Source organism: Siphateles boraxobius, unplaced genomic scaffold, assembly GCF_051911475.1.
Source record: "Siphateles boraxobius isolate OS27281-9 unplaced genomic scaffold, OSU_SipBor_1 2, whole genome shotgun sequence".
Lineage (NCBI taxonomy): Eukaryota > Metazoa > Chordata > Actinopteri > Cypriniformes > Leuciscidae > Siphateles > Siphateles boraxobius.
The window spans coordinates 9,112,359-9,140,215 of NW_027508810.1; the positions used below are offsets into that span (position 1 = coordinate 9,112,359).

The 27,857-nt window shown below is 40.4% G+C and overlaps 1 protein-coding gene and 1 long non-coding RNA gene across 3 annotated transcripts in view; one reads left to right on the forward strand and one right to left on the reverse strand.

The window, feature by feature from the left end:
* The window catches only part of aff2 (AF4/FMR2 family, member 2), a 267,260-nt gene extending 240,873 nt beyond the window's left edge, over positions 1–26,387 (forward strand). For both annotated transcript variants that reach the window (XM_077235761.1, XM_077235762.1), the window contains exons 12-21: positions 284–399; positions 2,235–2,493; positions 3,011–3,147; positions 3,271–3,334; positions 5,373–5,509; positions 5,615–5,686; positions 14,761–14,854; positions 15,096–15,145; positions 17,045–17,262; positions 20,057–26,387. In XM_077235761.1, coding sequence (XP_077091876.1) covers positions 284–399; positions 2,235–2,493; positions 3,011–3,147; positions 3,271–3,334; positions 5,373–5,509; positions 5,615–5,686; positions 14,761–14,854; positions 15,096–15,145; positions 17,045–17,262; positions 20,057–20,178 — 1,269 coding nt within the window. In that variant the 3' untranslated portion in view covers positions 20,179–26,387. The remainder of the gene's footprint in view (positions 1–283; positions 400–2,234; positions 2,494–3,010; positions 3,148–3,270; positions 3,335–5,372; positions 5,510–5,614; positions 5,687–14,760; positions 14,855–15,095; positions 15,146–17,044; positions 17,263–20,056) is intronic.
* Positions 14,931–20,367, reverse strand: LOC143744345 (uncharacterized). The gene is made up of 3 exons (XR_013205836.1): positions 19,871–20,367; positions 16,915–17,339; positions 14,931–15,239 (listed from the first exon to the last, which is right to left on the reverse strand). It is a non-coding gene; the product is annotated as an uncharacterized LOC143744345 (long non-coding RNA).
* Positions 26,388–27,857: the final 1,470 nt, after the last annotated feature.

Here is a 27,857-nt window from a genome sequence, read left to right on the forward strand (position 1 = left end):
ACCCAATGACCTACAGACAAACGGGTTTGGTTCATTTGAAATGTACTATATGTGAAAACACCCTCAGTTATTATCCCTGATCTTCAACCACCACCACCAACAGGTTATCCAGACCTCAGTACAGAATTCTGAACACTATCTAACACTATATAGTCTTAGACTATAAAAGATGTTTGTTTGAGTCCTAGTGTAGATGTTTCAACTCGTCCTTCATCCTGCCAAGCTAAATAACATGTTCAATTCTGGACAGTGGTAATTAACTTCTCTCTCTCTCTCTCTGCAGTCTGAGCACTGTGACGTGATGAGTGGAGGCAAGAAGCTTCGGATGGACAAAGACGCACTGCTGCTTCCTCCTTGTATTTCGCCCATACACAACCACAAGGTCTCCAGCACAAAAGAGTGAGTATTCTATACTAACTCGTGCCTTGTTGTCTACATTTTCACACCATCCCCTAGCTTGTCTAGGGAGCTTGTCTAGTAACTTTTTTGTTTTGATTTCCAATTAATTTAGTTATTATCAATTGAAGGATTCTCATTAGATTGCATTCAAATTTGTACTGTTTGTTTCTTCAGTGACTCCGCTGAAATCCTCCATATAAACAGCCCCCAATGTTTTGTTTTTTCTTTAACACATGCTGCCGATGTCCCCTGATGTTTTTGCCACATGTGCACAGAGATTTGCCAGCTCAGCTTAGTAGCCCACTCTGTCTTATGTCCTTTGAGAGAATGCTGGGATACGCAGGGTGAGCTGCAGGTCACCCTCTCGCGCTGCCTGCCTGCTTTGTCCCACTGCATTACAGTAATTTAACACTGACACCAGCACAACGGCTACTGCTAATTTTAGATATTCAATTAGTGTCGGGACAGGCTAGAGCCCATCAAAGTCACACGCATGACAGGGGTCATGTGCTTGTCCTGTCCGCCTGAGTGCCCACCACACTGCGACACGACTAGCGGCAGCAAATCTTGATGATACGATCAGCAGTGCTACGTTAAATTATTAGCCACCGCTAACGTCTATTACTGGAAGTATTTAGCAGCCCGGGCTATTTACTGTTATCACCTGCCCAGTGTGTTTTAAATCAGCTCATTCAACGCATTCACCCTTTTATTTGAATTAGAAAAGGAAAGAAGCCTTTTTATTTAGTGTTGTTAACTGATGAGACTCATGTTTTATAGCATATTTTCAGCCTAATAAACCAAGGTAAAAAAAAAAAAAAATTCTGCTGTCCAGGACAGTCTGTCTCAGTGGAACTTCTTTATTTAGCACTTAGGCTAAGTTTAGACATGTAAGCACTTATGTAAATGAATTTAGCCGAGTTTATATCAGAGCACATGCACATGCCACCACCTCCACTTTCATCTGCACATTACCTTTTGTCTGTCCCTTATTGCTCTAGAAAAAGGACAAAAAGGTACAAAAATTGTCAATTGTTGTCTGCTGTTTTGTCCATGTCTTCATGTTGAATTCAAAAGCCTGGACCTATAGTATGCTTGGCATAATCTAATGCAGCATCAATGTCAAGTAAAAAGAGAACATTTATCGACCATAAATATTTCTTACTGGCCATGAAACTGTATTTTTCATTATTGTAATAAAAAAAGGAAATGTCCTTCACATGCGGCATCAAATATACAATAAGCCGACAGGCTCTGTCTCTCAGTGAAACTGCACCTGTCACAAAAATATGGACACATTGTGAGTTTGTTTTTCATATTTTCGTTCCGATGGAAGTAGTAATGCACATATGTGTCGCCACATGGAGTTTTGGTTAGTTCGCGTTCGCAAACAGATTTATTAAAAACATTTAATGAGTGGCATCTCTATTCTGACTGGTAAAACCAGGCATCACCAAACAGGGTGATGTAGTGCAAAAAGCATTGCATGAACATCAGTTCTAAGATGTTTTCAGAGAACATATCTTCAAAATATAGGCCATTGTGTGGTAACCTCACAAAATGGTATTAGATTTGGGCTTAAAAAAGCTATTTGGCTATGGGAGTGGGGTAAGAACTTAATTTAAGATACATTCTCTGAAAACAAGTCCTAATATATTTCAGGACGAGGAAGATATCTTATTGCTTCTCCTAATTGTACTTAAACAGGATGTCTATAGGAAATGTTTGATAAGTCTGAGGTATTATGCTGCATTTACACTGCCAGTTCTAAAATCCAATATTTTGTGTCCTGTATGTGCATTGAAAGAAACCTTTGACATGTTTTTTTTTTCAAGTTCATTGAAGAAGCAACCTCGCAAGCGGGAGGATAAACTGTTACCGCCTCTACTGTCACCGCTGTCGAATGAGCCGGTGGGACGCCCACGGAGGAGCAGTGAATGCAGCTCCCTCAGTCAGGAAGGAAGCACCTCCACCGGCCCAAACATCCTCTCCTCCACCCGCACAATCCCTGCCTCCTGCTCTTCATCATCGTCTTCGTCACACAAACACCGCAAAGGAGAGAACAAATCCTTCTCCCATTCAAAGACCAGCACTGTAAGATGGATGGATGGATGGATGGATGGATGGATGGATGGATGGATGGATGGATGGATGGATGGATGGTTGGATGGATGGATGGATGGATGGATGGATGGATAGATAGATAGATAGACAGATAGATAGATAGATAGATAGATAGATAGATAGATAGATAGATAGATAGACAGATAGATAGATAGATAGATAGATAGATAGATAGATAGATAGATAGATAGATAGATAGATAGATAGATAGATAGATAGATAGATAGATAGATACCTTTGTTTGAGGTCTTCACCACATTTCCTGTGTTTTTGCTAAACTAATTACCTTTTTGGAAAGGTTTCAAAATAGCCTTCAAGACACGTGAATGGCTCCCACGTGCCCATCATCCAAAATCAATCCAACTAAATGCCCCTAAAATAAAAACACTGAGTAGATGCAGAACAGACAAAGAGTGAGTGGGTTCTTTATGTATTATTCAAGCTGTTAAAGGCGAATCATCACTTTAATGTTCTCTTTCGTTTCCAGGATGAAGATGGTCACAGCAAGCCGTCCGGTGGTTTTCATGGCAATGGTCAGTCGGACACAGACCCCTGGTCAAACCCTTCAGCACTGTCCATTGAGCACATGGAGCCCAGGAGACCTAAACTTACATTTAATAACACGTATGTAACAGCCATGTGATTATTTTTGGTAATAACTGACATAACATGTTCCTTAAACTGTGTTTCAATTGTATAGTAGCTCTACATATTTGAGGTTCTTGTTTATTCTTTATATGATTACAGAGTTCACAATGCCGATTACTACATGCAGGAAGCCAAGAAGTTGAAGCACAAGGCAGATGCTTTGGTAAGTCTTTTTATAATTAATGTATATGCTAGCAAAAAAGTTTAACCATTAAAAAAAAATTGTTACTTGATTAAAATAAACATTAACTATATATATATATATATATATATATATATATATATATATTTGACTATATATATATATATATATAGTCAAACTTATTTCAACATTTCTTATTTTTATTTAGTTTAACATGATGTACTAAAATAACTAAAATTAACCTAAAACTGAAATATAAATTTATGAAAACTATATAAAAATATTTTTTTTAATTACATAAACGCAACAAAATTACAATAATCTTAAACAAAAATGAAAATGATAACAGAAAATATAAAAATATTAAGTATAACATCGCAATTATACTAAAATAGCTGTATAGAATAAAACACCGAAAGACAGAAATAAAACACAGCAATTAAAATGGTAACATCTACATTAACTGGTTTTATTCAAGTCATAAATAATATTTATCAAAACAATTTTTTATGGGTTAAATCAGGTAGTGTTCACACCTTACGGCAACAATCGCAGGTTACCTTCTTAACCGCAGAGTTTTTCTAAGCAGAAACAATATGTCTTACTATAGTGTAAACTACAGAAAGACATTATTGGTCATCAATTGATCTTTTAATTCTCCATTTTGATATTAGTGCTTATTCTGACTTTTGATTGCAGAATTTAGTTCCTATGGATATTGTAAACCTGGAATTATCTTTTAAATATATAAAATGTCATTTAACTGGCTTAAAAAGCACCAGAAAAATAGTATTATCAGTAGTAGTATTTTATCATTGTTGTTGTTAAACATATAATATTACTGCTAATAATAATAATATTATATTTTTAATTTCAAAAAGTCAAGCAAAATTTCTAGCTAAACACTGCTGGTAACATCCTTAAGATCTCTTCCGAAAGACTAGACACATGCAAAATGATGAAGTATTTTACTCGGCAAAGCCAGGGACTCCATTTAACTCTCCCTGCAGCCTAGGAGAAATTAGCGCAATCTTTAGCGATTTTTCTTTCCAATGGGAAGTTAGCACTCAGCGAGAGTAGAAGAAAAATTCCTGTCACACTGCTCTTAACTACACGGACACATAACCCTTCCGCTACGGAGAGCCATTAGCAAGCTGAGAAAAAGCTCTTTCGGCAGACCTTTTATAATTGAAGACTTTCCAATCTAGGCGAGAGAGAGCCCTTGTGTCTGCCCTTAGCATCCATAAAGCAGGAGCTTTGTTAGAGATTTACAAAACAGAAGCCCCAGACCCCCTAATAATTGGATCCAGGCAATTATCTCTGGAGACATTGTCCATTATTCCAAGTTACATCCTCTCTGTCATAAATCGCTATGACGATGTATAGGCCTAGTCATGAATACAAAGTAAAGGGAATTGATTGCCAGCGTTACATGAGCGTAGTGGCAGGCGTGTAATGAATCCCGCGCGTCCGCTCGCTTCGTATTGAAGGGCTCACTTGAAAACGAATGGACTCGGCTCCAGAGGTGCCGGCGGAGGCAAGTGGTCAGTAAATCTATTTTACGCTCCTATGGAGATGAGATATGCTCTTATTGTTTGTGCTCGTCTGCGTGAGTTGGATGCTGTTGGGGTTTTTTCGGAGGCAGGCGTAATGTGGTTTCGGGCTATTGATTCGTTTGCGTTTGAGAAACAAGACATGAGAGTTCAAGATAAGCTTTACGAGGTCGTACCGATAAGTCTGGATGAAAAACATAATCCCTAAATGTGGAGAAAATCACTTCGTACTACTTTACCGCACAAAATGAACTGCTCTGAATCATAAACTTGTCGTGAAGTTGGAAATATATGCCAGTCCGGTGGCCATAAATCTGCACGTTGCAGCACTATCATAGAGACCTGTATTACATGTTCAGACATAAGAGAATTACGTCAGTCTAATGGCTTTATTTCCTCCTCCGATGATATCTGTTTTCTGTATGTCTTTACGAGCTTTGAAAATTACCTCAGTCTTTTTCATTCGCTTAATTATCTTAACCTTTAACGCCACTTTTGCTTCACAGATGGACAAGTTCGGCAAAGCTGTGAATTACACAGACGGGGCGCTCTCGTTCATCGAATGTGGCAACGCCATGGAACGGGACCCGTTAGAGGCCAAGTCACCTTACACAATGTATTCAGAAACAGTAGAGCTCATCAGGTCAGTGCCCTCTTCATATCTTGATAAATCGAAAATAAAAGAAGGTTGTCATTATACGGGGTATATCGTCAGGTTTGTGTAAGTCATCTACTTTCGTTATTTAAGGTACGCAATGAGATTAAAGAACTTCACCAGTCATTCCGCCACAATAGCTGAGAGGAAGCTCGCTGTTCTGTGGTAAGTTTGCTCTATTTGATCATATATACCGTTCAAAAGTTTGGGGTCAGTACGATTATTTTCTGTTTTGTTTTTTTTGGAATTAAATTAATACTTTAAATATTAAATTAAAGACATTAAATTGATTGAGAGTGACCGATAAAAAGTTTATTTCAAAGAACTTTCTGCTTACTAAAGAATTCTGAAAAATGTATCAGTTTTCACAAAAATTATTAAGCAGCACAACTGTTTTCAACATTGATAATAATGAGAAATGATTCTTGAGCAGCAAATCAGCATATTAGAATGATTTCTGAAGAATCATGTGACACTGAAGACTGTGTAATGATGCTGAAAATTCAGCTTTGCATCACATGAATACATGTACATTACATTTTAAAGTGCATTACAATAGAAAACAATTATTTTAAATTGTAATAATATTTCACATTATAACTGTATTTTTTTATCAAATAAATGAAGCCTTGGTGATAAGAAGAGACTTATTTCAGAAACATCTTGCCAATCACAATCTTCAATCTGATTTGCTAGCTCACAGTTTCCAGAAATGTAGGATGCGCAAGTTTTGTTTACAAGGCTTCTGCAATGAGCACTTTAGAGGAATAGCTACTTGCTTGATTTTTACAAAGTTTGCGAAGCTCATAGAATCGAACATTAGCAAATAAACACGCTGTCGTTGAGAATATCCCTACATTCTGCTTTGCTTTGAGAGTTATGCAGGTTATATGAGATTACCCACCCTTAAACATCACAGAAAAAGATTAATCATGGTCAGTCTCTTTAAATATTTTTCTTTTAAATACTTTCTTGACTATGTAGCCAGAATGACCCACAATGTCTTCAAGACTTTATGCATGCCAATAGTCTGGAGATGTCAGATTAAAGCAGTACCTATTTGAGAGAAAACTATTTTATTTAAAGTGTCTTATGCAGTTATATACCCAACATGCATGGAGGTCAAAATGCGAATTGCATTGATAACCCAACTGACGGAGTTGTTTTGAAGTTGTGTAAGCGTTCGGGCCTTCTAAGGGCGTTAGGGGTGGTATTATAACTCTAACGCCGTTCCCCGCATACCATCAGAAGCTAAATCCAGCGCTTTGCTCTAGCAGCCAGTTAAATCTCCTCTCAGCCATCGCTCGACGACAATCATCCGTATCTGGAAGGAAGCTTTAAAACACTGCTAAAGCACTTAATCAGCTTAGAGTGGATCATTATTCCTGTATTTCATTAAGCTATTAGAGGATAATGAAAGATTTCCACATGGTGACGGCAGAAACATATTCTCGCCCAGATAAAAGCCGCCCGTGCTCTGCCTGCCTGTCACGCCGCGGCGGCTTGTTTATTCTGAATGTCAAGGTTAGTTTTGCGCTTATAGCGGAATGACAGTCATCAGCGCAGATTGGAATTCAGCTGCCAGTCTTTCTGGCTTGTTAATGAAAGCCGTCTATAGCAGCCGAAAGGGATTTTCAAAGGCTGCTGGGTTTATGATTTATAAACCGGGGTCGAGGACATAATACTGTTCGGGTGATATTATATGCATTTGAGAGAGCTGTGAAAGGATGTTTACTCTCTGGCTTCAGATATATTAGGCCAATAGATTTTGACCTGTGACATAGGGAAATGTTTCACGCACAATAAAGACGCATCAACAAGATGCCATTAAAGACCTTTTCAATTCTGACCGGCTTCAGGGGGGACATACACCTTGCTTACATATTAATGTGACTTTAGTGGTTTGGATGTGTCAGAAATGTGAGAAAGCTAGTTTTGGTTTCATGGGGCTGTGCATATGTCCCAAGCATCTGGTGTCTCGCAAGCATACTGTTGAAAGGTCAGCCACCCCATGATACTGGCTGCTTTTTCCTCACTGCTCATATTGATGCACACTGATGCTTATGTTGTTGTTGTTGTTGTTGTTGTTGTTGTTGTTGTTGTTGTTGTTGTTGTTGTTGTTGTTGTTGTTGTTGTTGTTGTTGTTGTTGTTGTTGTTGTTGTTGTTGTCAAAAAGATTCAAGTTTTTGCTATAGGCTTTTTTGGCCCTGTGAATTTTCACAATTGCTAGTATTCAACTACTAACTGTGGACACACGTGCACCACAGGATCATTTGTTTTGTTTTGTTTTGTTTTGTTTTGTTTTGTTTTGTTTTGTTTTGTTTTGTTTTGTTTTGTTTTGTTTTGTTTTGTTTGGTTTGGTTTGGTTTTGTTTGGTTTTGTTTTGAACATTCACCTGAACACATTTCCACCTTATCTCAACGTTTCTATTGTTTATAATAACACTCTATGGTGCCGACTCCTTTAAAAGCCACATTCACACAGCAGCAGAATACAGTTGTCAGTCGTTGTACGGTTATGTTCACACACAGTTCAGTTACTTACGGGAGTGACAACCGCATTCTATTACCGTATAACTCACACCCGTACATTTCCAGGACTCACAAACGCATTTTCGGAAAATCTACGCTGTCACGTCATACAGTGCGATAGAGCCGTGTGTTGTGGTGTAGATTTGAAAATCATGCTTTTCCCCGTTGTTGAAAAGCTACACCAGATATTTTGCCAAGAGATTTATTATTTATTATTTTTATACATGTATCAGACAGAGAGAAACAGGCATTGAAGAATAAGGCTACAGGTGAGGAGGTCTTCATTCCAGATTTCTCTGTTCCCCATTTCTCTATTCTCTCACCCCATCATGCCAGCTGTAAATGGTTTCTCTGTGTTTCTCCTCCCTCACCCCGTCATGCCTTTATTTCTCCTTCCTCTCACCACATCATGCCTTTTGTTTCTCTGAGTCAGTACAGTAAGGATTGAGCTTATATACATCACTCTGGAACTTACAACTTCCTTATAAGGTAGCAAAACATGTTGCTTATGTTTAAAAATGGAACGTATACCTCATGCTTACACATGGTAAAATCCACTTTCCATATTAAGAAACTATCCCTCGGTGTATACATTAGTGGTACATTTGCATCAGTTGAAACATTTCTTTCCTTGTAAAGAACATGCCAATTGTACATATTTAATGTGTCATCATCACTGGAACATCTCTGCTCATTGCACACATACTATATTGCAAAATATATCACTCTCCCAGCTCTCTGCTCAGCACACATGTGCAAACATACTGTACTCTGACTTCACAAAATACATTATGAAATTATTATGAAAAAATGAATAATGAAAAATAATGAAAAAATAACATAATAATATTATAATAAAATATAGTAATATTTGGTCCTGTCACTATGGGTACTGGTTAGAGAGCACGGGCTTGATTCCCATTGGACGTTCATACAGACAGTATTCGAGACGCTACTGTAAGTTGCTGTTTGAACAGGACATTTCTGTAGGTCTGACTCCTGTAAATGGTAAATGGACTGCATTTATATAGCGCTTTCACAGACTCAATGGCCACCAAAGCACTTTACATATTGCCTCACATTCACCCATTCACTCACCAACGGCGGTGTCAGCCATGCAAGGCGCCATCCAGCTCGTCAGGAGCAGCTGGGATTAGGTCTCTTGCTCATGGACACCTCGACACTTGGTCAGGTGGAACCGGGGATAGAACCACCAACCTTTCGGTTTGTAGACAACCTACATGAACCACTGAGCCACTGCCGATGTTTTGACATTTTTTTTTAGGATTTGACAATATTACCAATTTGAAAATATATATTTTTTTTATTATCTCTTTATTTACTTCACATTTTGTTTAATATTTCATTAACATCATTATCATTATCATATTCATTAACACTAGTTAATACACTGTATAAAATTATTGGTCATAATGGAAATGATGGCACAGTTGTGGGAACGTCATCATTTCATATTGTGGCGAGGGGGACGTGGTTTTGCGAAGTCTGTAGAGGGAGCGAAAGGAGGGAGCTCCGCGGTGAGTAAGTAGGTCAAGTGCAGATGATGAACACCTGTGTCTGATTGCAGTTATTGGCGTGGAGAGACCGCATATAAGCCGGCGGGAACGAGAGAGCGAGAGAGAGAAGGACTCGGGACTCGCAAAACCACGCCCCCCCCCTCGCCACATATATATATATGATGGTTGAAGTTCATGTCACTTTTTTGATTATAATGTTTTTAGAAATGCAATCAAATTTTTCTATGATGGATTTTTATATTTTAAAGAATTATTCTCTCCTGCAGGGGCTGCTTAACTGCTGTCACATGTATGTCCTGTGTTTCCCCCGTCATTGTGCAATTGGTTTAGTCCTGTTCCCAGGTTTCCCACTCATCGTTTGTGTTCAGTTAATACACCTGTCTATTAGTCATTATCAGTTCATTTGCCCCAGCTGTGTCTTGTTTCCTGATCTGTTCCCTGTGTTTTGGTCTTTCGTTGTCACTATTATGCGTGGTTGTTCCGCCCCCGTTCTACCTGTTCCTGTATATCCAGTTTGTGAAAATTAAAGATTGCTGCTATTGTGATCTTGCCTCCGTGCCTGTTTCAGCCAGCCCGTGACAGAACGACAGACCGCCCGACATGGATGATCGGGTCATGCCCGCCGAACTAGAGACTGAATTCCCACCCAGCCTCCCTATTCCATCTCCTTCCATCTGCCACCATTCCACTCTTCAGCCACTGCCTGTCAGCCCCTCAGCTCGTCTTCTGCGAGGTGGAGTCGCTGTGGGCCTGCTAGCCTGCAACTCCAGCACGGCTAGAGTCCGAGTCCCCTGTTACACCTCAGTCCTCAGAGCCCACACCTCCATCTCGATCTGTCAGCCCGTCGCCTCCACCTAGATCCACGACTCCTTCATCTCCTCCGCGGTCCGTCTGCCCGGAAGCTCCGCTGGGCTCGATCGCCACTCCAGGTCGGCCTTCGTTGGTCGAAGTCCAGTTTCAGCATCGGACTTCCGGGATTCGGGCTGCACCCTCACCCTGCACCCCTTCGGCACCCCTTGACTCTTCCCTTCCTCTGACCTCCCCGTCGGCCTCCCTCACCACATCGTCACCCTGGTCATCCATCCCTACGTAACATCCTCAGTCCCGCGGATCAGCGGTGCGGCTCCCGTCTTCCAAGCCTGCGATGGCGCCATGGTCCATTGGCCACTCGGTTCCGCTATGGCCACCCAAAGGGTCTTCTCCCGCCATAGCCACGTGAAGGGCCTTCTCTGCCATGGTCATCTGCACAGGGAGCTCCACCCTGGTCACCTGCACTGCCAGCTCCACCCTGGTCTCCTGCTCTGCTAGCTCCGACTGGCAACCTGATCCTTCCTGGCCGCCTGCACCATCTGCTCTGTCCCGGGCCCCTGAACTTACAGCTTTGTCCTGGCAGCCTGATCCTTCCTGGCCGCCTGCTCCGCCGTGGCCGCCTGCACAGCCTGCTCCGCCCTGGAGGCTTCCTGTTCCGGATTAGCCATGCCTTCATCCGCCTCCAGGATGCCCACCCCCACACCCTTATCAATGTAATACGGCGCAAGGTCGCGCCTTGCAGGAGAGGGGGGCTTCTGTCACATGTATGTCCTGTGTTTCCCCCGTCATTGTGCAATTGGTTTAGTCCTGTTCCCAGGTTTCCCGCTCATCGTTTGTGTTCAGTTATTACACCTGTCTATTAGTCATCACCTGTAATCAGTTCATTTGCCCCAGCTGTGTCTTGTTTCCCGGTCTGTTCCCTCTGTATTTAAGCCCTGTGTTTTGGTCTGTTCTTTGTCTGTCGTTGTTACTATATGCGTGGTTGTTCCGCTCCTGTTCTACCAGTTCCTGTATTTTTACGTGCTTTCTTCTCTTTCCCATTTTTGTTCACTGAGGTAGAGCTGTGATGAAATATTGCTCTTGTAAATACTTTCTAGCATTTCAGTAATAAAAGTGTACATCTTACGTTTGGTGCTCGGCAGTGATAAAAAAGGATTTAAACAGTGAATGTTGAATCTCTTCTTGTAAACTCAGAGATGTTGATTCAGACAGCAATTAAATGACCACACGACCTGTTTGTCAAAAAACAGTAGGTAATTTGGCCAGGGATTTTTACGCAGGTTGGGTGAGAAAACCGACTCCTGTAAATGTTTAAAATATCGTACGAGCCCTTGAGAAACAATTAGCGTCCGAATAGGACTATATAAAAATAAAAAAATTAATATATATATATATATATATTGTAATATGCAGTAGGTTATGTTGTGGTGTGTTGACAGTTAGACTGTTTGTGGTTATTGATCATGAGGGATCAAGAGTTTAGAAATCTAATTGCTTGTGGGAAGAAGCTGTCATGGAGTCGACTGGTGTGTGTCCTGATGCTGCGGTACCGCCTGCCTGATGGTAGCAGTGAGAGCAGTCCATGGCTCTGGTGGCTAGAGTCTCTGATGATCCTCCGAGCTTTCCTCACACACCGCCTGGCATATATATCCTGGAGGGAGGGAAGCTCACCTCCGATGATACGGCTGGCAGTGCGCGCCACCCTTCGCAGGGCTTTGTGGTTACGGCTGGTGGTGTTGCCGTACCAGGCAGTGATGCAGCCAGTCAGGATGCTCTCGACGGTGCTGGTGTAGAACTGTGTGAGGATGTGGCGGTTCATTCCGAACTTCCTCAGCCGTCTCAGGAAGAAGAGGCGCTGATGAGCCTGTGATGTGGACACCGAGGAACTTGAAGCTGCTGACTCTCTCCACAGGTGCTCCATTGATGGTGATGGGGCTGTGTTCTCTGTCGTTCTTCCTGAAGTCGACCACTAGCTCCTTGGTTTTGCTGATGTTGAGGGAGAGGTTGTTCTTCTGACACCAGTCCCGTCAGAGTGAGCACCTCCTCTCTGTAGGCCGTTTCATCGTTGTCGGTGATCAGACCTACGACCGTCGTATCATCAGCAAACTTGATGATGGAATTGGAGCTGTGAGTTGCCACGCAATCATATGTGTACAAGGAGTACAATAGTGGGCTAAGAACACAGCCCTGAGGGGCTCCAGTGTTGAGGGTCAGTGATGAGGAGATGTTGCTGCCTATTCTAACCACCTGGCGTCTGTTTGACAGGAAGTCCAGGATCCAGCTGCACAGCAAGCTGTTTAAGCCCAGAGCCCGGATTGGTGTTGAATGCAGAGCTGTAGTCTACAAACAGCATTCTCACATATGTGTTCCTTTTTTCCAGGTGGGAGAGAGCAGTGTGTATTGTAGATGCAATAGCATCATTAGTGGAGCGGTTATTGCGGTATGCAAACTGCAGCGGGTCCAGTGAGGGAGGTAGAACAGAGCAGATTTAATCTCTGACTAGTCTCTCAAAGCATTTACTGATGATGGGGGTCAGAGCAACAGGGCGCCAGTCATTTAAGCAGGTGATGTTGGTTTGCTTCGGTACAGGTACAATGATGGATGTTTTGAAGCATGTGGGGACTACAGACAAGGAGAGGGACCGATTGAAAATGTCCGTAAAAACACCAGCAAGTTGATTCGCGCACTTTCTGATGACGCGGCCCGGAATACCGTCTGGACCCGCGGCTTTACGGATGTTCACTCGACGGAAAGATCGGGTTACATCCGCTACAGAGACGGAGAGTGTACTAACCTCTGTAGCTTCAGCCGCGAGAACTCTCTCCGCGAGGGGGGTGTTAGTTCCCTCAAAGCGAGCATAAAAAGTGTTTAGCTCATCTGGGAGAGAGGCAGTGTTGTTCACTGTGGAGTTTATGTTTCCTCTGTAGTCCGTAATGATATGAATTCCCTTCCACATGCTTCTAGAGTCAGAGGTGTTGAACTGTCCTTCAATCTTGTCCCTGTATTGGCGTTTTGCTGCTCTGATAGTTTTACGGAGGGCATAACTTGCTTGTTTTTTCTCCTCCGCACTCCCGGAGTTAAAAGCGGAAGTCCGCGCATTGAGTGCCGCACGAACATCACTATTAATCCATGGTTACTGGTTCGGGTAAATCCGAATTGTTTTGGTCGGAACAACGTCTTCTACGCACTTCCTGATGAAACATGTTACGCTGTCAGCGTAAACCTCGATATCGTCATCAGAGGCCGACCGGAACATCTCCCAGTCCGCGTGATCGAAACAGTCCTGAAGCATAGAGTCTGATTGGTCCGACCAGCACTGGATCGATCTGAGGGCAGGTGTTTCCAGTTTCAGTTTCTGCCTATAAGCGGGCAGAAGGAGAACGGAAGAGTGATCCGATTTGCCAAAAGGTGGACGGGGGAGGGATTTGTAGCCATCCCGGAAAGGGGAGTAGCAATGATCCAAAACCCGGTCCCCTCGTGTGTTAAAGTTCATGTGTTGGTGGTATTTAGGTGCTATTTTCTTGAAGTTGGCTTTGTTAAAGTCCCCGGACACAATGAACGCGGCCTCAGGGTGCGCGGTTTCCTGCTCGCTTATTTCCCCATACAGTTCCTTTAGTGCCCGGTCTGTGTCGGCTTGTGGGGGAATGTACACAGCCGTGATAATGACCGCTGTGAATTCCCTCGGTAGCCAGAATGGTCGACACAGAAGCACTTAACTGACAGTATGCTTTCACTGGCCTTTGAAAGCGCTCCGCAGACGGGGCCGTCTTTTAGAACATCTATTTGCTGTATCGCTGCCATAGTTTGAGCAAACTCCCTACCATAATCATTCCCTTTAAATAGACTATTAAGCCTTTAATGGTTTGCCAGCTGATGTACCTTTGGATAATATAATTAAAAATCTAACAACAATCAGTGTAATGACAATTTTATTCTTTGCATGAAAACACTTGAATTAGCCTAATTGAAGACTGTCTGGGTGTATTAAAACTTTAGAACTATATTCGTATAGACCTACAACTGTGATAACGTGAAGCTAAGAGTGGTCCAGACCAACCTTACGAACGCATGACTTACAGAAGGTATACTTAACTAGGAACGTTTAAAAAGCACGTATTAACATCGGGAAACACGTATTAACGATAAGGTACAGCTTAAGGTGTAAGTTAAGTACAACATAGCAGTAAGGAAACCTAACAAAAATCAAACCAGTGGGATATAAAAATGCACAAAGCTAAAGAAACACCCATGCACTGCCTTGATGAAGCTACATTAGTATTCATAACAGCGTCTTTCAATATTCCTAGAATATGTTAGGCAGTATCTTAATGGCACATAATGATTATTTTCTCTTTTTCAGCAATCGATGTTTGTCACTTCTGTACTTGCGAATGTTCAAGTTGAAGAAAGATCATGCGATGAAGTATTCACGCTCACTAATGGAGTATTTCAAGGTAAGACCCCATGCCTTTGTTTCTCCCAAATAAGTAAAAGAGCCAGAGATCTTGGTTTTTGATTGCATATTTATTTGAATAGCATATTCTGATGTATTATGCATGACATTATTACATGTACACTGTTCAACTGTAAACTAATTATGCAATTCATTTGCACGAGACGTACCATGTTTGCATTTTCCGTTCATGTGTCTGTTTATAAATAATGTTCTCAACCTACGTTTTCTTGTTCCCTCAGAATTCTGCGAAAAGTTCCCAAGCACCTTCACCGTGGGGAGCCAATGGAAAGTACGTTCATTTTTCCTCTCCTTGTCCTTTTGTATTTCTGCCAGCTTATGAAAAGATTCCATCTTGCTTGAGAACAGCCTGAAACTTCCTCCCGCTGCCAAGTAGGGGAAAAAAAACTATAGTGAGATATGAAACCTCAGTCATGGTTTCTTGACATCAATGAAAGGACATGAAGAGTTGAACTCTGGGAAAGCAGCAACGCTTCCATGTCAGTTCCATGGCAACAGAGTACCAATGGGGTGAGCTGGTGCGAGAGGCGCTGTGTTTGACTTTGTGTGTGTGTCTGATCTGGCCTTTAGCAGGACACTACCCAGGCCCGCTGTTCGCCTGCCAACCTGCCTGTCAAATGCTATTAGCCTCACCAGTCTGGCTCCTGCAGCCACTACATTAGCAATAAAGAGTGTGATCAACACATCTATCCTCAACCTTATCCTTATCCTTTACCATCTTGAATCTTTTTTGCCTTTTTTTTCACCTGTGAAGGGAGTTTATTTATTTTAGCACAGCCCTGAAACCCGTTGCGAACGGGCCTGGCTGTTGACAGGGCGCATAATTTAGCCGGCCGAGGCTTGAGTGTGCTTTCATTTTTCAGGGGATTACAGGCCACTGAACCAGGTTGTTTGGGGTTGCAGGACTAAAGAGACCAATGAATATGTGTTCCGATGGTTGTCTGGAGGTTATACTGATAAAAGGGTTGTTGGGTAAATATAAAGAATCTTATACTGGCGGTAGTGGTGCTACCCTTGTGAATAGGAAGTGTGATTTATTGTATTGAATGTGCACTTGAAGCGTACTTCAAATCTTTAAAGTATATTTTTAAAAACCTGTACTCGCAGATAATATAATATTAATGAAATAAAACACTTTAAAAAAGTATGTGATCAATAAGTAAAGTTAATCAATTTTTCAACTTTTTTATGTTATACAAGATTCAACTCGTTGTTTAAAGTCAGTTTAATGTAATCTAAGTTGAAATGACTTAAACATCCAAGGTGATTGCACTTAAAAATGTAAGGTAGCAATTTATTTTACAATGAAGGCCACTTAAGAGAGTACACCTTTTTTGACTATTTCTTAACAAACTTAACTAAACTTTTAAAAAGTGCATTTGTAGTTAAAAAAGTGTTACTTTAAAGTACATATTAAATCATTGTTTTAATAATCTTTCTTGCATGATTTAAAGTGCACTGTGTTGACTAACATACTAAAGCACATGGTAACACTTTACAATTAAGTTTATTAGTTAACATTAGTTAATTCCATTAGTTAGCATGAACTAATAGTGAACTACACATATACAGCATTTATTAATCTTTGTTAATGTTAATTTTAGCATTTATTAATATTTTATTAAAATCTTTCATCAGAAAACTACAGCCAATCAAAACGTATTTGAGTAATATAGAGCAATGTGGCGCAGGATATTTACCCAATAAGAATTCACTGTGGGCGGGGTTACCAACACTCTTAAAATGAAAGGTTCTTTATCAGTATCTATATGGTTCCATGCAGAACATTTTATATTTATGGAACCATTCCATTGCACAAAAGATCCTTTATAGTGTCAAAAGGTTCTTTCATTAAAATGTTCTCCACACAAAGAACCAAAATAGTTGTTTTTTTGACTGAAAGGTTCGTAGGGGAACACAAAATAGTTCTATGGCATTGCTACGAAAACCCTTTTGGAACCTTTTTTTTTAAGAATGAAGCATAAAAATATACAGAAATTGAGCAACGAACTTTCTTTTAATGTGTCGCTTGTCACTTACCTTTGAAGGATAGGAATGATCCGTTTTGAGGGTACAGAAAGTGCCGGCTCAGTTTGAAATAATGCTGGTATACAGCGGATTGGATTTTCCAGAATTCTCATTGGTCAATGTTTCATCTGTCTCCTACCAGGAGCACAGGTACCCCGTCTCCCATGTCCCTGAGTCCATCTCCTGTCAGTTCGGTCAGCAGCGGCACTGGAGTGATGGGCTCTTCCTCTGCCTCTGGAAGTGTGGCCATTCCCCAACGCATCCACCACATGGCAGCCAGCCATGTCAACATCACCAACAACATCCTGCGCAGCTACGAACACTGGGAAACCTCTGACAAGCTGGCCCAGGAAAGTCAAGGTAGGATGGTTTTGAGTTATATTTCAGGTTTTATTGTTCAGCAGACAGCTTGTACAGACACTTGTTTTTTCTTTAGACTGCAAGTAGAGAGTGGAGCAGAGCGATGAATAGTGATATATATATATATATTGTGATTCTGTTGGGATATAACATCGAGCAACACTGTTTAGACGAAAGCGACAAAAGGTGTTGTGTTGTGCGGAAAGCCCTTAAATGGAGATGATTTGGGCGTGTTTTATGCAAATGAATAACCTCATGCACGCACACGCTCATTTGAAATACTCCAAATACTCCTGTATGTCCAATTGCGAAGTAATCAACGCAAATATTAGTGAAAAAGACCCATTCTTTTAAGCTGTTTCAGAAAAAATACTTAGAAGAGCAATTCCTACAATATTTATCAAATTTGATCAAAAATCAATGTATATTTTTTAGCTGTATTCGAGAGACAATTCGTCATTCGCCTACCATTTTAAGGGCTTTTATATCTTGCATTATAAAACAATCACTGAAGTGAAGAATCACTTTCCCAAATTCTCCTAAAATCTCTCCCATGCGGATGAATCTCATCGTCTTCACTGTCATAAACTGTATCTCTGCGTTATATAAGAAATTCACCTCTCACACTTGCAGTGACTCAACATTTTGATATGGACCACCAGAGAAATGAAAAAAGCCACTATGCTAATTGCATTTGAGATCTGATGTGGCTTGTCATTTCCTCTCTTTCGTTCTCTCTCTCTCTGTCCTCTGGAGGAGACTAATTAAAACGCTCTGAGACCCCGCGTGTTGTACGAGGTCTCCCCCGCCTCAGAAATCAGCCGTAATAAACTCTCTCAACCTCAGTGTCTTTCCTAGAAAGGAACGCAGTTAAAGGCTGGTGGGTACGAGCTTTGGTCAGAATGATAGCGGGATTGGCTCATTATGACAGTAGCAGGTCCTCGGGCGCGTACATGACTCTTTAGTCTGTTGTCTATTTGCTGATTGCTGCAGTCATTAGTAGGTGGCAGTGATGTCATCAGATACTCACGCTATCTTCAGGCTAAACTTAAGAAGATTCACATTGATGTTTCTCTTTGATTTTCAGTGCCCGGGAAAATTTAATTAAAGATGAATGTTTTTGTTTTTTTCTGTGTTCAGTGAAGAAAGAAAGAATTTTTTTTTTAAATTATTATCTTTATTGTAGTTTTTTTTTTTTTTTTTATCATAGCTGCATGCGGATAGTGGCTGAAAGGGTTAAAAAAGACATTTCTTAACTCTTCCCACGGCAGTGTTTTTTTTTAAAGTTCCCAGCCAGCGCCAACAATTTTTTTCATTTTCACAAAAATCTCATGGCCCCCTGAATATTTGTATGATCTGAACATGCAATATATCAAAAGAGAGAACAGAGCCTTTGCTTTTAAACACACATGCACACACACAGGAAAAAAGACAACATTATGTGTTAGCTTCATGATTTTTTTTTTTTATCAACACTTGAATCTTGTTAAGATTTATTTAAAAAAAGCAGCATTTTGTACAAAAAGTTTGTAAAAGATTGTGAAAGACTACAACATGCATAAGCAATGCTTTTATAACTCATTTCTGAATATTTTTCGCCTGTAAAAAGTCATCAGTTGACTTAATACAGTTGGCAACAGGTTTCCTCAAATTTTTTTTAATTAAGTTAATAAACTTCATGCTTAATCGAAAAAATTAAGTAATGTGTAATTGTTAAGTTCAATTAAGCATTAAGTTTATTTACTTAATAATTTTAAGGCAATGGGTTTAAGTGAACTGGGTTTTTTTTTACAGTGTGGAGATGTGTAATAGGGCCCCCTACCGTGTAACAGTGAAAACATGGATTATCGGAAAAATTCCTGCAATGTTGGGAAAACGTTGTGTCATAAATTACAGAAAACTGCGTCAATGGCGGGGAAGAGTTAAGATAAATTCTTAAAAATCTTGATACTTGGAATGGAATCATACAAAAACATACAATTATTAGAAAAAAGTAAGCACCTCTAAACAAACCCATCACTGGGGCGTAAGAAGACCATACGAAAAAGTTAAAATGACATTGTACGAATTCATATGAATTAGCCAACAAAATGTAAAATAGTTATGAATTGCCATGAGATTGTTCTGGGATGTTCCTAAATGCAATTCTTGAAATAATTCACCTTAAAATGAAAATCTGTCATCATTTACTCACCCTCAAGTTGTTCCAAAACCTGTATGAATTTCTTTCTTCTGCTGAACACAAAATCAGATATTTTGAAGAATGTCTGTAACCAAATTGATGGTAGACATTGACTTCCATTGTAGAAAAAAGTACTACGGAAGTCAATGGTGTTAGGTTACCATTATTCTTCAAAATATCTTCTTTTGTGTGCCACATAACAAAGAAATTTGAACAGGTTTAGGAACAACCTGAGAGTGAGTAAATTACAGAATTTTCATTTTTGATTGAACTAAACTAAACTAAGTTCAACTAAACTAACTCTTTCCCTTTTAAAAAGTCCTAAAATATATTCTTAAGAACTTTTTTTGTCTGAATACATTACTACTTTTGAACTTTTTGCCGTCAGTGGACCTACATGCTTTTTGGGTTAGACGTTGTAGTTACGTCTTCTTGCCAGCAAGCTGCATCTGCTTAGTTGCTGGTTTTTGCTGTCAGTGCCACACTAAAAAATGACACTTAATGTCCAATAGATCATCAACAGCTGTTATATATAATACTGTATACCAGAGTCTCAAACTTCCCATGTTGCCGATCACTGATGTGTGTGTCTCTATCTCTCTCTTCTGCCAGAGTTCTTTGTGGAGCTGGACTCAGTAATGGAACCGTTGACGCAGCACAGCAGCATGACAGAACTGGTGCGCTACATACGCCAAGGATTGCACTGGCTTCGGCTGGAGGCCCATTTGTTATAGTGCTGGCACTTCCACTGTGCTCTTCCTCTCTCTCTGTCTTTCTCTCTCCCACTCTCTTCCCCACCGTTCATCACTACCTCCACCATCTTTGCCATCTACAACCCTCCAGAACCCTGAGGGAAGTCGGCAGTTAACCACTAGCGAGCCTCAGAACTGTGAGTTATTCCCTGGAGGGTGCCATGTCCTCGTTCCAGCTTGATTCCTGTAAGAGTGCGTCAGGAAAGTCTTGGGATGTCGGATCTGGAAGGACGGAGCGCTGCTGCTTCAAATTACAGCACTATGGGAGGCCAAATTTATTCATCTGTTACAAGAATAGAATTTGTGACTGTATAGCAGCAACTTACTAATGTTGTTGAACGGAAATTCAACTAGTGACCTCTGTGTGGCAAATCAAATTTGCTTTGTAAGGCAGGTTAGGCCAGAAACACACTTTACGCAAGTACGCAAAGGCAGACGTGACTTCTTGATCAACATATTGCAAGTGCACGATACTGCTGAATATTTGTAATGTATGATACTCCGCCAGTATCAAACCTCAGCACGTAAGGCCCGCTAGATTCAACTTTCAATATCAACATTTTTTTTTTTGTCAAAAAATACATAGACTTGAATACACCTCTGAACATGTTTTTAAACTTTTTTATTTAAATCATTTTTACTGTTTTGGGGGCCATAAAGTCAGAAATGTCAGTTATAAGAATGAAATTCTTTAAAATAACTTAGTTTGGCATAATGTATATACGGTGAACGTGATTTCACTAAGTACCACATGTTCCTGGATCAACATCTTTGTTGATCCTGGAACAACTTTCAGATCAACCAATCAGATTTGAGGGACAAGTTTACAGTTTATGTCAATTTTAGGCTTAGAACCAGGGTGAGGTGCTTCAACATCAGTGTTATTCACCTATTAGTTCCCTCTGATTTTAGGGAAAAGTTATGGGTAGGGTTAGGTTTAGGGGTAGGGATAGGGTTAGGACTAAATTTTGGGACAGGAATGTTGTTCCAGGATCAACAAAATATGGCGATCAAGGAACATGTCTTACTTGGCAAAATCATGGTGACCATATATATAGACACACTACCTTTCAAAAGTTTGTTTGTTTGATTGGGAACACGACTGGACATGTCTGGTTCACTCTAAGAGCCGATATGGCATTTCTGAGAATACACACATTCGCTGTTGCATTATGAATTGCGCTTTTGACACCTTTTAGAACACGACACATGAAATCCAGCTCGTCAGATGTACTTGCGTAGTGTATATTTCAGGCCTTAGCACTGCAAGATTGAGATGCACAGGAATTAGGGTACAGAGAAATGAGCTGTTAAAACTTCATTCATCTCAAACGTTATAGATTCACCCCATATGAAGATTCACACGCATCCATTTGAAATTGTGCTTATCTGTCAAGTCAAGGCTTTTTTTTCTGTAAGGGACGGGTGCAGTAGTCATGTATTCTCTCAAATGTCCCTGTCTTCTATTTTACTGTGGCACTATGACAGCTGGCGTCAGTGTGAGCAGTCTGATAGGCTCGTTGGCTTCGCTCCAAAGCTGCGTTCTCGGAGACAGACTTCACGTCTTGTGTTCGCAGCGTCAGAGGCTGATGGGAGATTTATCCGTGCAATTAACTTATACATATGCACATATGACAGATTGATATCTCTGAGGGGGGTAACAGAGAATCTTAAAGAATTTTTTTTTTTTTCTTTTTTTTTTATGTACCATAATGACTGTGTTGTATATGACAGCTATTTTAACTGTTTGGTGTTTGTTCAATCTTGCATGTTAATGCAGAGAGGTAGAGGTACAGTAGAATTGAGAGACATCAGCGTATTTCATGAGCACTATGAAGTATCTATGAGTTTCGTCCAGTTTTTCGTCGTTTTTTCTCCCCAGCCTCGTTAGGGCTGGCTTGATAACGTTTGACATTAAGTTATTATCTATAGAGAGTTTATTAATGCTTGTACTTGAACATTACATTTTTCTATCTCCAGAGACGCTCCCAAACAAGTTAGGTCAGAATTTTGAGGCCTAAAAAATTGCATCATGTGATCAAATCACAAATCTTTTTTAATCAAATGTTAATTTTCCATGCATAAACTCTTTACTGATGAATTTAATGTTGAATATGATACAGAATTGTTGATAACCCATCAGTGAGAGTCAAACAGTTTCTTCTTGCTGGTGTGTTCATAGGTGTGTGTGTGTGTGTGTGTGTGTGTGTGTGTGTGTGTGTGTGTGTGTGTGTGTGTGTGTGTGTGTGTGTGTGTGTGTGTGTGTGTGTGTGTGTGTGTGTGTGTGCGTGCGTGTGCGTGTGCGTGTGTGCGTGTGCGTGTGTGCGTGTGCATGTGCGTGTGTGCGTGTGTGTGTGTGCGTGTGAGTTTGTGCGTGTGTGTGTGCGTGCGAGTTTGTGCGTGTGTGTGTGTGTGTGTGTGTGTGTGTGTGTGTGTGTGTGTGTGTGTGTGTGTGTGTGTGTGTGTGTGTGTGTGTGAGTGTGTGAGTGTGTGTGGATCAGATTTTCATTGGCAGGGTTCATTGTATTGTAAAGCTTCATATATCTGTCAGTCTATCACGTGAATGTCAGAATATGAGCGAGAGACGGGATGTATGTGTGAAATAGACATTTCACTAAGATTATTCAAAAGTGCCTGTGTATCCAATGGAAATTTATTAGAGTCTATATTTAAGGATGACAATGGATCTGAATAATTTTCCATACCATATTGGTATATCCAATTTTTCTGTTTTCATAACATGATTATTTATTTATTTTCTTTGTAAAATGGCGGTTGTGGTACCTGTTTTTCGCTTTAATGTTTAAGTACATTTCAAATGTTTGCTTTCTGCTCTGATGAGGATAGAAAATGACTTGAAAGTGAATGACGTGCATTTGAGTGCATCTTTACATATTGTACAGCTAAATATAGGTTTCTCATTACCTCCTTCATGGGCAATGTTCACATAACGTAGCGGGAAATGCGTACTGTCCAATAATGGTTTATAGTGCAATATTCACTGTAGCACACGAATAGCAATACATCAGGATACAATATTAAAAACATCTAACAACGATCAGAAAGAATTGTTTTCCAAATTAATTGCAGAGCAAAAGCACGTTTTTGTAGGAAGCCTCTACTCACTTCATGGACTTCCTTTGATGCAAGGCAAAAAATATCATTATGCAAATTGTGAAATTATCCTTCCCTTGAACAATATTACCAGCTGTTTTCTTACGTACATGGAGTCGGTTTCTAAAAATTGTGTGGTTTCTGTGGCATCTGTTGCTGTGCTTGTTTGAGTTATGCCAGTCTGGCGAAGAAATCTGTGGCCCTCTGGCAGTTCATCAGAAACCAGCAGCTCTGACTCACTCTAGCAGTGAAGTAAACAACCTGCTCTGCCTATTAGATGCACCTCTAATGCCCCCAGTTTGTCTTGCTATGAAAAACAGAACAGTCGTGTTCTTTCTGGAGCTTTTTTTCATACTTTATATGCCGTTCTTGTTGAATTGGGAATGAAGCAAGAGGGAAAATATATTTGGCCTGATAGACTAGTAGTAGTTCACTATTGCTTTAAAAACTATTAATCGAGGCAAATCTTAAAAAAGCTAGTCTTTTTTACTTATTACATTGTTACACATTGGTAATTACAATGTAATAAGGCAGAAAATGCCATAGATGATACCAGCAGTGAATATTTGATTTCAGTTTGATTAATAGTAGGTGGAAACATTACTCATATGACAGTTTACAGAGATATAATGAACTTATCATGTGAATATTAAATTACAATGATGGAAATGTCAGTTTATAGATTGCATCAGTAGTATGTTTGTATTCAGAGAAGGCTGGATGTTTAATGGAAAATCAGTTTCAGCTTTAAATAAAGGGCATTGATCCAATAGAACCAAACCAGGGCAAATAAATATTTATTTGAATCATATATTCTAGGATACTAGGATTTACAACATTTAATGCAGTGAATAATGGCCTGAACATCTATACATACGGTTTTGTTGCATTCATTAGTTAAATATATAGAGCCTAAATCATCGAGGTTGTCCATTAAAGTGGCACAAAATCTTGGTTTTTATCCCTAAACCGGGACATTTAACATGCTTTTTGCAATGGATTCAATATATTTGATGTTTCTTATATTGACTTTGGTAATATTTCAATTATTTTAGAAATTCACTGTTACATACTAACTTAAAACAAACATATTACATCATTTAATAAGGGACACAAACTTATAGCATTTACATTTGCTGTTGTTCCATTCAGACCTCTGGCTTGACAAAGCTGGAAGGTGTTTATTTTTTAAATAATGACAACATAATAGCAATTACCCCACATCTTTCAGAGGTAGCATAAGGTCGCTTTGATTCTTTGTGCTTCTGAATGAGCTCTACATCGATGAAAAAGCCTATCAGGAAGAACAATCTCCAATTAAAGCAGGCTCAGTTGGAGGCTTTCTATTTGCTCTGCACATTAAACATGTAAATAGCTCTCCCTTACCGTAAAACCACATCATGTCGTCGATTAAAGATCTTCCCATTCCCACACTGATTAACATGCGGCGTGTACCATGGTACTTTTAAAAGGCATCGGCACTTTTGAACAAAATACATCAAAAAGCCTTGATTTGAATTAAATGTGAGCACTTCTCTGGTCGTATGAATATTTTACTATTACACAAGTTTATCGTTTCCGCTGATTGCCTATGGATCATCAAAATCTCATTGCTGTTGTGAAATTAACACATTACAAAGTCAGTTTCTAACTACATCAGAGATTTCTTTTTTTAAATACCTTGTTGCAAATGCCTTGTTACCAATGTAAACTGTAGAGAATCAAAGACCAGTTATTTACAGTCTTGTTCTGTCTGTTTGTCTTTCTCTGTACAGTATAAGGTTGTGCACCATGATTTGTCCTCTTGAGATTGTAATCACATCAAGGCGTTGCATTTGACCCTTAAACCTATCCACAAATTTGAATTTATGAAGATATGCAACATCTCTCATTGCTTCCATTGTCATACGAGTCGGCCTTTTCTGCTGAGTCCTACATTTTCAGTTAATTCACCAACTGGAGAAACTTATTGTTGGGTTTTTGAGTCAGAGTGTACAGATGGGTAACACTACAATGGATTTCTTAAAGAAGAAAAGTATTTACACACAAGGCAATACTTACTCAAGAGGGATTGTTAGAAGCCATTGAAATAACCAAATGAAAGGCAATGTATTTGAGTACATTGATGGCATAGTGTATTCAAAGTGATGTACATGCCAGAGCGTTTCGGGGTCACAACTGGCAAAATCTAAAACTGAAATTGGAGCAATGTCCCAAAGAGCCGTTAATCTCTATTGAGCCTTATGGGAAATGATAGCATTTCCTTTCCTTGTGGTTTTAGCCATCATACTGTTATTTAAGGAAAGTTTCAAGAATTAATTTTGATAAAATATGCAAATCGATTTATGTGGAGAAAAAAAAAACTTAATGGCAAAGAAAAACAAGTTTTCTTACGAGTTTTAATGCAGCATGACTCTTTCTACCAAGTAACTGTCATAATCAAAGTTGCGTTGAATTAATACTCGATTTCAAAGACGTCAGTATTGTTATATGTTGTAGACATATTTAAACCTATCAGAAAGCAGTTCTGTGAAACTTGCGCTTTATAGAAATGCCTCAATGCTACCTATTGCCTAAAAGGATGTTGGTTTGACGTCACGAAAGAGCAGGATTTCTACTTTAAGTAAAAGGCCATTATCTTACAAAGATATCGGCTGTTGGTAAAGTTGTACACATTACTTGCAATGACAGAAGATTTCAATGTTCTGGCATGCTGTAGAATTTAGGTTTTTGTTTTGTTCCTTTTTTTGTACAGAGCAGGTAAGCTGCAGTGCTTTGAATTTATACATTGTATAGTTGTACGAATTCATTTTAAATGCGTTATGTATCAAAAACCTTTCTGCCTGGTTAGCTTTGTATTTCCAATGTGTTGCACAAGTCCAGCGATTTTTTTATTATTATTATTACTTTTTTTTCTTTTTCTTTTTTTTTTTGCTATTGTATGTTTATTTTATAATAAAACTGTCAAAACGTAATGAACAAAACTGAAATGTAGTTATGTTGTTTTTAAATGTTTAATGTCTGTATAAAAATGATGAATAAAAAATGGTATGAGCCAAACTGAAAAAAAAGAAAAAGTTTTGAGGAATTTCTGACCAAACAAGACTGAATTAGAGTTCCCTTTTGAGGGAACTCGCACTGTGTCGTTGAGAACGACTCTTTGGGGACGCTCCCTTAGCGTGCGTCTCTGAAGTATGAATGAAACTATTCCAATCCTGATTGGTGTTGCGTCATGACGTAACATGTGACGGCATAACCGGATCCATAAAAGTGACGCCGGCACACACACACACTAGCTTTCGCTCTTCAGCAAGCGCTCTCTGTTGTTGTTCGTTCTATTTGGTGTTGTTTGTCTGTGAAAGAGTGAACAATATATATGATGGCGAGTGAACAGTTCAAGAGATGTGTGCACCCCTGCCCTAGATACATCACGGGTGGGGACACACATCAGTTGTGCGTGAACTGTTTGGGAGTGCAGCACGCCCGGTCAGCTCTCGAGGGAGCTGCTTGCGGCGACTGTGAAGCACAATCAATGAGCAGGGAACGCAAGTTAAAAGTAAATTAGATGAGTATTTCCTGCAGCACAGGTCACAGCCTCAGCGCCGGGGTTTACCATTTTTTCCCGATCTCCACAAAGAGATTTCAAGATCGTGGGAAAAACCCCATTCGTCCCGTGTCTATAGTCCAGCAGTGGTCGATTATAGCAATGTTTTAGGGGCAAGGGATATGGGAAGATTCCAAGGGTGGAGGAGGCATTCGCTGGATACCTCCCTCCTGAAGCGGCATCTTCCCTTAAAGCTCCGGCGCTGCCCAGTAAACCATGCAGAGATACCTCTGCATTGGTTGGAAGGGCTTATATGGCGCCAGGTCGTGCTGGTTCATGTCTGCATTCGATGGCTATTTTGCAGCCATACCAGGCCGACCTCCTGAAAGACTTGGATGAGGGGGAGGGATCAACACCTGAGGATATTGCTGAACTTCGTAAAGCCACAGATTTGTCTCTCCGGGCTACTAAAGAGACGCCCCGTGCTATCGGCCGCTCTATGGCAGCTATGGTAGCCACAGAGAGACATCTGTGGCTGAATTTATCAGGCATCAAGGAGAAGGATAAATATTTTCTCCTTGATGTGCCGCTCTCGTCTTCTGGCCTGTTCGGTGACGCAGTTAAATCTGTCGTCGACAGGTTCCAGGAGGCGAAGAAGCAATCTGCGGCGTTTCAGCAGTTCCTCCCCCGGCGATCTAAACCCAAGTCGAGTAGGGAGGGGCAAAAAGATCAGCCCCAGCCATCATCGAGCTCCTCATACCGCCAAGAGCAAAGAGAGAGTGTTGCCTCTAGAGCCCCTCCTCCTGGAGCTTGGCAACAGAGGGTAGTGTGGTAACTGGGGTAGTAGGACCTCTGAGGGCTGCCCCCCCCCCCCCCCCTCCCCCGCTGCAGAGCAACCGAGGTTGTTCTCGCAGCAGAGCCCTCAGGAAATCAATGTTGGGTTCCCGTCGTCTCTGACGCTACGGGCCGCATCAATTTCCAGCGAACGCACACCGTGTCGTTC